The 11,641-nt window shown below is 66.5% G+C and overlaps 1 protein-coding gene across 1 annotated transcript; it reads left to right on the forward strand.

Moving 5' to 3' along the window:
• The first annotated feature begins 1,395 nt into the window (after positions 1-1,395).
• Positions 1,396-10,440, forward strand: TPRA1 (transmembrane protein adipocyte associated 1). The gene is made up of 11 exons (XM_056129447.1): positions 1,396-1,719; positions 5,637-5,766; positions 6,164-6,296; positions 7,204-7,290; positions 7,388-7,460; positions 7,544-7,623; positions 8,845-8,955; positions 9,071-9,131; positions 9,305-9,407; positions 9,499-9,579; positions 10,002-10,440. Exons 2-11 carry the CDS (start codon positions 5,654-5,656, stop codon positions 10,237-10,239), a joined length of 1,080 nt encoding a protein of 359 aa, XP_055985422.1. The 5' UTR covers positions 1,396-1,719; positions 5,637-5,653; the 3' UTR covers positions 10,240-10,440.
• Positions 10,441-11,641: the final 1,201 nt, after the last annotated feature.

Genomic DNA, 11,641 nt, shown 5'->3' on the forward strand with positions numbered 1-11,641 from the left:
TTGGGACTGTCCCCAGAGCATCAGACTGAAGCGAAGCTGGAGTGGGTCAAAGATGCTCTTTCCTGGCACGGGGCAGAAGGGAATTCCCCTGCCCGCAAGAGCTTGGAACTGTTCCAAGTCTGATTTTTTTTTTCCCCCTCCATTAGATGTGAGCCAGGGTAATTCCTTAAGGAATGTCTGACCTGCTTCCCAAAGAAAGCCCCGCGGGCAGCAGGCATGGGCGTTTGTGGTTGGGTAAAAACAGCCCCATAGCGAGAGAGAGCAAGGGAAGTCGGGAAGTCTCGGATCAAACCAGTCCCCAAGTGTCCCAAGGCCATTCCTGCCTCCCCCCCCCCCCCCCCCCATTAGAGCCCAACTGGAAGGTCACCGTGTTATCCCAGGGTGCGGATCATGGGATGTTTATGCTAAGTGGGTGTCCAGAATTTGTGCCAGGCACTGAGTTGGCCTCAGGACATTCCAGGGGTGAGGACAAGCCGGGTTCTGTGCTCACAGCACGAGCCTTCTAGTTGGTGGACGGGCTCATGGGAAAGTAGGATGCCAGGGAATGAATGTCATCTCGCTGGAGCGACCGCTGTTGGTGGGACATAAAGGGGCATTATGGGACAGGCTGAGGGACTCCTTTGGTCTACCCAGAGGCTGGCCCTGGCAGGAACAAGAAACAGAAAGTGGCCAGGCTGTCGCTGCAGCACTCTTGGGGGGAGGGGAGGGGAGGGGAGGTACTGGGCAATCAGGGAAGCCTTCTAGGGGGAGGCTGTCTTTCCTGATGAAGTTGGAGACAGAGGAGAGCATTTCACACATCTCGATGCCGGCGTCCTGGCTTTGTCACTTCCTAGTCGTAGTGCGGCTCAGGGGCGGGTGTCAGCCCCCAGTTTTCCCTCCCCCTGTAGAACTGCGCTAATAATAACCGCCCTGCAGGGTGCTTGCGGCTCCCACCCCGGGATGCTCAATAAAACGCCCCGGCGCTTTGATCGCGGCAGTGCACGCAGCGTCCTTCCTGGCTAGGGGATGTCCCTCATCCTTCTCTCCTCCAACCAGGGGACCAGAGGTCAGCGGCAGGACGGGCGGCCACTGCAGGGGCGCCCCCCGAGCAGCTCGCAGGGAAGCGCTGCGGACGCTTCTCCGCGGAGCCTGGGGGTGGAGGAGCGCCGGAGGGAGTCGGCGGGGGCCGGCTGGCAGCTGCTGACCCTGGCGGGCGCGCGAGTGCCCACGGCTGGCCGCGTCCTAAGCGCGGGGATCCCAGGTCCCGACAGTCTTCCGGGTGACCAGCTCGGCCGCTGCCCGGAGGCGCGCCTGTGACTTTAAGAGGCCAGAGTGTCGCCCCGCCCCCTAGGGCGCTGATTGGCTCCTCTCGCGGCATGCGCCGGGTTTTCCCAGCGGAACTCCATTTCTATTGGCTACTGGGCGGGCCGGGGGTGTTACCAGTAGGGACCGGGGCTATTTTCGCAGTTTGGGCTGGACGAAAAGGACGCTCCTGCCTTCCGGGTCGGCGCTGCCGGAAGGGACCGCGCGGGGTCCAGCGCGCCGCTGCGGCCGGACCAGCTGACCGCGGCCGGCCTCTCCCGCCGACCCCCGCACTGCCCACGGCGCCGAGCGGCCCCGGCTCCTGCTCGACGCTCCCCGGCGCGGCCGCCTGCGCTGGGCCCCCAGGCCGGAGTCCCGTGGCCTGGACTCGGCCCAGCACCCCCGGCGGCGGCGGATGAGCGGCCCGGGGGCCCGCAGGTAAGCGGGGGACCCCACTGACCCGACCCCCCCGCTGCTGCTGGCGAGGGGGCCCCGTTCCCGCGGGGGCCCAGTAGGTCCTGGTGGGGGTCTCCCCGCGGAGGGGACACGGGGGCCACCGCCGCACCCCGGGGTCACCTCGCCCCCAGCCTGGTGTATGTCGGGGTTCACCAGCTACAACTTGGGGTGGGGGGTGCGGTGCAGATGCGGCCCCGGCCCCGTGTCGGACAGGCCCGCCTGCCCCATCCCCCGGGGAGTGACCCCTTTCTGCTCAGGGACACCCTTGGGTGGCCAGGGGCTGCCCGCAGGAGGGAGCCGGTAATGGGGCGGGCCACCAGGGGGTGGGGGTCGAGCTGTCCATGGACCCCTGGCCGGGGGGGGGGGGCGGGGGGGGAGGGGGGCGGTTAGGCCTGGAGACTCGGGACCGTGTCCCCTCCTGCAGGACCCGTCCCCTCCTGCAGGCGGGGGACAGGTCCAGCCAGCAGCCTGGCCAGTGGCCGGGGAGCTGTGTAGCTGCCAGCCGGACACCCAGCTTGGCTGTCCCCGACCTCCAAGGCTCTGCCGCACTGGCCCGCGTGATGGATGGAGGATTGATTCTTCACATCCAGCACATACTGTGTCCACGGGAGGGGGGTAGGGCTAGCCCCACGGAGCACTTGAATGCCACCTCCAGGGCGAGGGCCACTTTGTAGGGTGGTGCAAAGTGAAGCTGGCTGGAGAGATAGCCTTGGAGGGCCCCTCGGAGGAGGTGGCCTGGCAGCTGAGACTCTTAAAAGGGCTTCCCGGAGGAGGTCACCTGATAGCTTAGACGCTGGAGGACTTCTCTGAGGAGGTGGCCTGAGAGCTGAAACTCGGGAGGGCTTCTCTAAGGAGGTGGCTGACAGCTGAGGCTCTGGAGGGCTTCTCTGAGGAGGAGGGGGCCGGGGGTGGGGGGAATGAGCCCGCACAAATGCCCTGTCAGGGGCAGAATTGCTGCAGCTCGAGTCAGAAATGAAGTTGGGGCAGCAGGCAGGGGCCGGCCAGGGTGACTCCCCCTCCCCCCTGACCCTCCAGCTGAAAGGGGAAGAGACTGTGTGCTGGGCACTCGTCTTCATCCTGTTGTGCTCCAGGACGCCAGAAGTCCCCGCCCTGCCTGGGGCTGGCGCTGGGACAGCCTGGAGACTCCCTCTGTCCCTGCGTCCACCCCAGTGGGCTCGGGTCAGCCCCCCTTGGCCAGAGGAGTGATGCGGACAAGCCCCTGTCCAGTGCTCCCAGCCGCAGGCTCGGCCGGCCCCTGCGTGCCCAGATCTGGCGGCGTGCCCCGTGGGCCGACCAGCCCGGCCACGGAAGGACGAGGTGGCGGCCGGAGCCGGGTGGGGACATGCCTCTGGAATGTGGGTGAGGTCAGGTGGAGGGAGCACCCGCCTGGGCCCTGTGGTGCCGGGCCCTGGGCTGGCACCCGGCACTCTGCAGCCCCAGACTCCCTGACCTTGCTGGGGTCCCTGCATCCTGCTGCCTGAAGGGACCGCGTACTGCCCTGGAGGCAGGAGGTCGTTGTGGGCAGTGCCCTCACCCCGCAGATGCCCCTCGTCCCGGGAGCGGTGAGCTTGTTGTGCCCTGCGTCCCCCCTGATAGACGCTGGTGACTGCATCTTCTTGGGAGTCTGTGCTATCTTGGGCTTGGACGCCGCGGCTCCCGCGGCTCTGACAGGCAGCTCGGGTCCGGCGAGGCGGCAGAGCAGCGCCACCACCTGGGCGTGGGTGGGGATGCAGCTCCCCCACCCCCCACTGCGACAGTGCGGCTGGAAAACTGAACCCCAGAGCCGGGAGCTGGGTGAGGGGCCGGCGGGTGCCCCAGGCCCGGCGCGCTCCTGTGTGACTTTTGCAGCTGCTGGGTTAAGCCTCACAGCCGTCTTGGTGGGTAGGAACACCCACCCGCCCCTTTGTGACACTCCAGAGATGGGAAATGACACACCAGCGATCACAGCGTGCAGTGCGGCCAGTGGGGGGTGGTCCCCCAGCTCTGCCCAGCCCCAGTTATTGTTGTTCAATTGATAAATGAGGGTTAATCGCCTGAAGCCAGCCTGAGTGGGAATGGGCGGGGAGGAGGAGTGGGTTCGATGCTCTCACTGAAAAGTCTCGGCGGGCAGACCAGCTTCAGGTGCGGCTGGATCCAGGCGCTCCCATGCAGCTCTGGGTCCTTCGGTCCCTCCGCGCCCCCTTCCTGGGTGAGATTTCTCCTCCTCCTCTGCCTCTCCGCATGCGGAGGGTCCAGCTGATGTAGCTCAGATGCCAGTTCTGCCCTTAGCAGCGAGTGTGTGGCTGTTTGGGAAGTCCTGGCTGACCGGGGAAGGGTGGAGCGTCCCGCTCGGCCAGGCTGAGGTCCCACGCACCTTCTCCCTGGGTGAGCTGTCCTTGAACCTCGCGGGTGGAGGCCGAGGAGCTGGGCTTGTCTGTCGGGGAAAGCCTAACCAAGAGGGCGGCTCCTCCGCCAGCCTTCCCGCAGTTCCTGGAGCCTCCGTCTGGGGCCAGGGGTTTGCGCCACGGCAGGAGAGGGGAGCGGGACAGAGGGATTCCAGGGTTCCGCGGTCTTGTTTGGGGGGACGCGCACACCCCGCAGTGCTCAGTGCTGACTCCTGGCTCTCCGCTCAGGGATCACTCACGGCGGTGCGTTGGGGACCCCGTGGGTGGTGGGAATCGAACCCAGGCCAACCCTTGTCCTGTGGCTCATGCCCTGCGCCCCCCCCCCCCCCCCCCCGCTCCCCTCACCCCAGTCCAGCAGTCTTGAAGGGGGCCCAGGTGTCTGCAGGGTGCTGAGCCAGGTTCTTCCTGTGGGTGCAGGGCGCACAACCGTCCAGCAGGGGGAGCCGCTCTTGAGTGCGTCTCAAGGGGTCTTCCTTGGTCCCTGCCCTGGCCCAGCAGGTCGGTGTTCACTGGAGTGGGCTGGCAGGGGGTGGCGTGGTGGGGGCGTTCCGAGGGGGGCAGGCCCATTAGCGCAACATACCAGGCAGCCCAGGGCCATAATCACAGAACCACCTCGTCCCCCAAGTCAAGTCTCTGCATCAACTGGGAGGTCGCCCCCAAACCCTGCCGAGGGTCTCGGGGTGGGGACCCCAGAACACACCAGCACCTTGGGAGCATGGAATGGGCGTCTGGTGGGGGGACACCATGGTGCAGACCCCCGTGCCGCTTGGGGTTGGCATAGTCCCCCTTCCCGCACACCTGCCCCGCACGTCTGTCCCTGGTCTGCCGGCCTCAGATCTTCCTGGCTGATCCCCAGGACTTGTTATCTGCCCACACCCCGCTCTGCTGCCCTCAGTGCTGAGACCTTTATTACTGGGCAGGAGGAGGGGCCGCACCTGGACTGTGCTCAGGGTCACTCCTGGTGGTCTCGGGGATCACATGTGGTGCCGGGGGTCAAACTGGCATTGCCCACATCAGGACAAGTGCCTCACCCCCGTGCTCGCTCTGTCCTTCTGGGCCGACTCCGGACTGTCCACACTCGGGTGGACCCACGGGCACCTGGACAGAGAGCCCCTCCTGGGCCCCCGGGGCTCCCTGCAGCCCTCCTCCTGTGTGACCGTGGTCACTACGATGTCCTGCTCTGTCCTGCTGGCCGTGGGCGTCCCCTCTGTACCAGGCACCCGAGTTGCTTCTGTGTCGGGGAGCCGGGCTTGCACAGTGAGGCTCAGGGAGGCCTGGCTGCCTTCCTCAGGGGCCGCCGCAGCTTCATGGGGCCACCCCGTGTCGGGACAGGCTGAGGAATCCTGTTCCCAGGGACCCCAGGATTCCAGACGCCAGGAAGGGCGATGCCAAGTAGCGGGCGCTGCTGTGCTGGGCACACAGTCCTGGGAGCTGCCCCTGCTCAGGGCCGGGTGTCGCAGCCCGGGGACAACCCCCTCTGCTCCGCACCCACGTCTCTGCCCCCCACCCCCCCAGGGCCAGCTGCTGGCGGGATGGACGCCCTGGAGGAGCCGTGGGCCAACGGTAGCAGCGCGCCACCCGCTGCCAACATCAGCGCCCCCCACCGCTGCTTGCTGCTCCTCTACCAGGACATTGGCGCCTCGCGGTGAGGCCTGCGCGCGTGCGTGTGCGTGCGTGAGTGCCTGCATGAGCACATGTGTATGTGCATGAGTCAGTGTGTGCACGAGGGTGTCTGTGCACGAGTGAGAATGTGCGTGAGTGCATGTGTGTGTGCATGAGTGTGTATGTGTGTGTGTGTGCATGAGAGTTTGTGCGAGGGTGTGCATGTGAGTGTGTGAGTGCGTGTGCCTGTGGGTGCATGAGTGTCTGTGCATGGGTCTGTATGTGCATGAGTGTGTGTAGTGCATGAATGAGTGCCTGTGAGTGCATGCATGAGTGTGTGCGTGAGTGCCCGTGTGAGTGGGTCTGCCTGTGTGAGTGCCTGGCAGGGGGCTCGGGTGGACCCAGACTCTCTGTGAGTGGCCTCCGCCCCTGACCACTAGGGTGCGCTACTGGGACCTGCTGCTGCTCATCCCCAATGTGCTCTTCTTCATCTTCCTGCTCTGGAAACTTCCGTTGGCTCGGGCCAAGATCCGCGTCACCTCCAGCCCCATTTTCATCACCTTCTACATTCTGGTGGGTGCACGCAAAGCCCGCCCAGCCGCAGCGGGCGGGAGCGGGGTGGGGCGGGGCCCGGGAATTGTTGCTGGCCTCAATTGGGTCCGGCTGGCCCCAGGGGTTCGATGGTACCGTCTGGCCCCATTCCCTTCTCCCCCCTTTTTTTTAATTACACCCAGCGATGCTCAGGGGTTACTCCTGGCTCATGCACTCAGGAAATACTCCTGGAGGTGCTCAGGGGACCATATCGGATGCTGGGAATTGAACCCGGGTTGGCTGTGTGCAAGGCAAACTCCCTGCCCGCTGTGCTATGGCTCCAGCTCCTCCCACTTACCCTTTTCTCGCCCCATGGGGTGTCTGAGTGCCCAGCGCCAGTCTGAGCTGACACGCCCTCCCGGGCTGGAGGGGGGTGGGAGCTGGGGGGACAAAACCGGGAAGTGCCCTGAGCGTCCTGGGGTTGGGGGGCAGGTTCCAGCCCATGGTCTGTCCACCTACTGGCACAGGTGTCCGGCCTGGGGGGGAGCAGTGGTCAGGGGTGCCGCGTGGCCTGCGGGGATGGGGCAGCTGTGGCTCGGCCCCCCGAGTGTGTCTGCGTCTGAGGACTGAGGGCTGACCCCGCGCTCCTGGGCACAGCTGGCATTGGGGACACCCCTCCCGCCACCTGTGCCATCTCACCTGGCTTCAGGGACCCTTGGGGGGGGCCCACCCTCCCCTACAGCAGGGGAGGGGCATGTGCTGCCTGGCCGCCCGCAGCCCTAAGCTGGGGTGGAGCCCCCCCAAGAGCACCTGCGGAAGTGGGGGGACAGAGTGGGGGGTGGGGTTTGTGGGCCCAGGGGGTGGGGGCTCCTGCTGCCCGCCTGCCTGTGGGTTGACCCGGGGCCCAGCTCCTGTCCTCAAGGCGCTGCGCCCTCTGCCCTCTGCCCAGGTGTTCGTGGTGGCGCTGGTGGGCATCGCCCGGGCCGTGGTGTCCATGACGGTCAGCTCGTCCAATGCGGCGACGGTCGCAGATAAGGTGTGGCCGGGCCCCGGGAGGCGGGATGGGGTGGTGCTGGGCGCTGGAGGGGGGCTGGTGGGGCGCCCCCCCAACCCTCTGCCCACTCTGTGTCCAGATCCTGTGGGAGATTACCCGCTTCTTCCTGCTGGCCATCGAGCTGAGCGTGGTCATCCTGGGCCTGGCCTTTGGTGCGTGTGCTGCGGGGGGGAGGGCGGGGAGGGTCCCCGCGTACTCGACTGGCTCCACTGACCGGCCAGCACGGTTTTTCCAGGTCACTTGGAGAGCAAGTCAAGTATCAAGCGGGTGCTGGCCATCACCACGGTGCTGTCCCTGGCCTACTCTGTTACCCAGGTGAGGGGACCTGTGGGGCAGGTGCCGCCTGGAGGGCTTCCTGGAGGAGGCAAGGAGAGGCTCTGTGGGCAGCAAAGCTTTCCTGGTCCTGGGTCAGGGCTGGAATGTTTATCGAGGCAGAGTCTCAAAGTTTAATTGATTAAAGGGTTCTTTTGTTTTGTTTTGTTTTTGTGAGCCATGCCAAGCAGTACTCAGGGCTGACTCCTGGCTCTGCACTCAGGAATACTCCTGGCAGTGCTCGGGGGGACCCTGTAGGGTGCCGGGGATTGAACCTGGGTTGGCTGTGTGCAAGCCCTCCCCGCTGTACTATCACTCCAGCCTAGAGCACTGCCAGGAGTGAGCCCTGAGCACAGAGCTGGAAGTCAGCCCTGAGCACAGAGCCAGGAGTGAGCCCTGAGCACAGAGCTGGGAGTGAGCCCTGAACACAGAACTAGGAGTCAGCCCTGAGCACAGAGGCAGGAGTCAGCCCTGAGCACAGAGTCGGGAGTGAGCCCTGAGCACAGAGCCAGGAGTAAACCCTGAGCACAGAGCCAGGAGTCAGCCCTGAGCACAGAGCCGGGAGTGAGCCCTGAGCACAGAGCTGGGAGTGAGCCCTGAGCACAGAGCCAGGAGTCAGCCCTGAGCACAGAGGCAGGAGTCAGCCCTGAGCACAGAGCCGGGAGTAAGCCCTGAGCACAGAGCCAGGAGTCAGCCCTGAGCACAAGCAGGAGTGAATCCTGAGCACAGAGCTGGGAATGAGCCCTGAGTACAGAGGCAGGAGTCAGCCCTGAGCACAGAGGCAGGAGTCAGCCCTGAGCACAGAGTCGGGAGTGAGCCCTGAGCACAGAGCCAGGAGTAAACCCTGAGCACAGAGCCGGGAGTCAGCCCTGAGCACAGAGCTGGGAGTCAGCCTTGAGCACTGCTATGTGTGGCCCAAACCAATGAATGGGGCTTTGTTAATACAGCAGCGTCCTGGCCTCACCTCTCCCTGGACTGATCAGTAGTTGGGGTGGGGATATTGGGGACACCGAGGCATGCGCAGAACTCTTCGCTGTGCATGTAGACGCCCCTTTCTCAGGGCACCCTGTGCTGAACGCCCAGCAGTGGGCAGGACCTGGCCCGAGGGCAGGCTGCGGCAGGGACCCTAGCTCGCTGCAGGGGAACCTGGGCGCCGTCTCGGGGACTGCTCTGGGGAGGCGACCCTCCTCGGGCAGCGTCCCCTGATGTCCTGGCCCGCCCCAGGGGACCTTGGAGATCCTGTACCCCGACGCCCACCTCTCCGCCGAGGACTTCAACATCTACGGCCACGGGGGCCGCCACTTCTGGCTCGTCAGCTCCTGCTTCTTCTTCCTGGTGAGGCCACGGCGGGGGTGTCCCCCTAACCGCACAGCCCCCTCCCCTGGGGGGCTGTGGTGGGCGAGGCAGGGGGACCCCCGCGTCCTGCTCAGCCCCGCCCTGTCCCCCGCAGGTCTACTCGCTGGTGGTGGTGCTCCCCAAGACGCCGCTGAAGGAACGCATCTCCCTGCCCTGTGGGTGCAGCGGGGAAACTGAGGCACGGGGCTGGGCGAGGGGGGACTGAGGCTCGGGGCGGGGAGGGGAGGAGACTGAGGCTCGGGGCGGGGCCAGGGGAGACCGAGGCCTGGGGCGGGGCGGGGAGACGGGCCGGGCTGGCGCCCCCTCATGGCCAACCGGGGTCCTGCAGCCCGGCGCAGCTTCTACGTCTACGCGGGCATCCTGGCGCTGCTGAACCTGCTGCAGGGGCTCGGGAGCGCGCTGCTGTGCGCCGACATCATCGAGGGGCTCTGGTAGGTGGGCAGCACCCCGGGCCCGCTGGGCGTGGGGGGCCGGGCCCCCAGCGCCCAGTCCGCCCTGACCCCGCCGCCTTGCCCCGTCCAGCTGCGTGGACGCCACCACCTTCCTCTACTTCAGCTTCTTCGCCCCCCTCATCTACGTGGCCTTCCTCCGGGGCTTCTTCGGGTGAGTGTCCCCCTGGCCTGCCGGCCGGCCAGCGCTGGACATTAGGGTGGGGCGGGGCCCCTGAGCCGGGGCTCCCAAGTTCTCGTGCGCGTGCGCCTGGGGCCGCTGGCGGGGCCGCCCCTTCTCCCTGTGTCCAGTGTCCAGCCCCCAGGCCTGCGGGTCCTGCAGCTCCCGGTGGGGCCCGCGGTGGACGCGGCCGCACCCCTGTTGGCACCGGGAGCAGCGGGAGCGCGCCCAGGGCTGGGGGTGGAGGCGGGGAGGGGAGTGGGCGTGGGTGGCCCAGGAGGACCGCGCTTTGCGCCGCACCTGTGTCCTCTGGGCTGCGGCTCCTGCCTGTAAGCCGGGGGCAGCGTCCCCGCAGGTGGGCCAGGCCTGCAGGGGCGCCAGGCTGCCCTCCTGACCCCGCCCCGCCCTCCCGCCAGCTCGGAGCCCAAGATCCTGTTCTCCTACAAATGCCAAGTGGACGAGGCGGAGGAGCCCGACGTGCACCTGCCGCAGCCCTACGGCGTGGCCCGGCGCGAGGGCCTGGAGGCCAGCACGGGCAGCACCCAGTTCGACGCGGCGGGCGGGGCCTGCCTGGACGACGTGGCCTCCATGCCCTGCCACGCCGGCAGCATCAACAGCACCGACAGCGAGCGCTGGAAGGCCATCGACGCCTGAGGCCGCGCGGGGAGGGAGACCGAGGCACCGCCCAGAGACCTCCCCCGCCCGGACCGCCCGCCCGCCCGCGCGCCCTCCCCAGCTCAGGCCCCCGGGGCTGGCCGCGGGCACCCCCAGGACTGCTGTGGCCCCCCGCCCCGTCCCGCGGCCACCGGAGTGTGTATATTTTCTTGATCTATTTTTTAATAAAAAGGCAACGGAGCAGGAGGTTGTCTGTCGGCGGAGGGGGCCGCAGGAGCACAGGTCGGGCTGGGCTCTTGTATTTGTCCACCCCGGTGCGTCCACATCCGTCCCCGTCCCCCCCACGAGGAGGCAGGCGTTATCTGTGGGTGCCGCCAGCACCCCACCCCACCCTGTGGGAGACCCGCGGAGTCCCTCCTGCCTCTGCTCCTGACCCCCTTCCCAGGGCTCTGTTTTGCCACCTGTGAAACGAGTCAAAGGAGGACAGTGACATGCCCGGGACAGTGACTGAGGGGGACTTGCTCCCGGAAGGCCGGGGGCGGGGGGGGGGGGAGGCGGCACTCTTATGGGGGGTGGCTGTGGGAGGAGTGAGCGCGGGGAGACCCCGGCAGGGTGTCAGGTGGGCACGTCCCAGGCACGCTCACAGCATACAGCCTCTCGAGTGCCCACCTCTGAGTGCCAGCAGCCAGGGACTTGGGGAGGGGCCCTGAGGGGGCGGCCACCGTTGGCACCCACCTCCTCTGTCGTTTGGCCTGCTGGTGGCCTTGGGGCCCAGGGCCCTGATGGCTGTTTCCTGGCTGGCCCTCCTGGGCACAGGTCCTTGGGGGGGGGGGTGTCCACTTTGCCATACAGGGTCTGGGCAGGACGGGCGGCCTGCAGGGAGTTGGCAGCAGCGGACATGGGAGAAAGCAGCTTTGTGTCGCATGGAAAAGAAGGGGTGCTCCGGGGCTGTTTCTGCCTCAGTGCTCAGCAGTGCCCCCTGCTGGTGCTCAGGGGAACTTGAGTGGTGCTGGGTCTAATTTGAGCCCCTGTACAGCAGGGAGGGCGGTTGTTTGCCTTGCATGTGGCCAACCGGATTGGATTCCTCCATCCCTCTTGGAGAGCCCCGCAAGCTATCGAGAGTATCCTGCCTGCACAGCAGAGCCCGGCGAGCTCCCCATGGTGCATTCGATATGCCAAATACAGTAACAACAAATCTCACAATGGAGACGTTACTGGTGCCCGCTTCAGCAAAGCGATGAACAATGGGAGGACAGTGCTGCCTCTCAGTCCTGAAAAGGCTTTTAAAAACGGGCCATGGGGCTACGGAAAGAACAGCCCCTGCAGTGCCTACCGCACGAAGTCGGGGGTGGGACGGGGCCTTCCCAGAGGCATCCGCATGGAGAAGCCTGTTTGTGTCTCCCCCGTGGGGGCAGGGGTTGGCCCTGGTCTGGGGCAGGGG

The sequence above is a fragment of the Sorex fumeus genome, unplaced genomic scaffold, assembly GCF_029834395.1.
Source record: "Sorex fumeus unplaced genomic scaffold, SorFum_2.1 ptg000072l, whole genome shotgun sequence".
NCBI lineage: Eukaryota > Metazoa > Chordata > Mammalia > Eulipotyphla > Soricidae > Sorex > Sorex fumeus.

Coding starts and splice junctions, on each gene's coding strand:
- TPRA1 (XM_056129447.1), top strand. CDS start 5,654: ATGGACGCCCTGGAGGAGCCGTGGGCCAACGGTAGCAGCGCGCCACCC. Junction 5,767..6,163: donor CAGGACATTGGCGCCTCGCG/GTGAGGCCTGCG, acceptor CCTGACCACTAG/GGTGCGCTACTGGGACCTGC. Junction 7,291..7,387: donor CGGCGACGGTCGCAGATAAG/GTGTGGCCGGGC, acceptor CTCTGTGTCCAG/ATCCTGTGGGAGATTACCCG.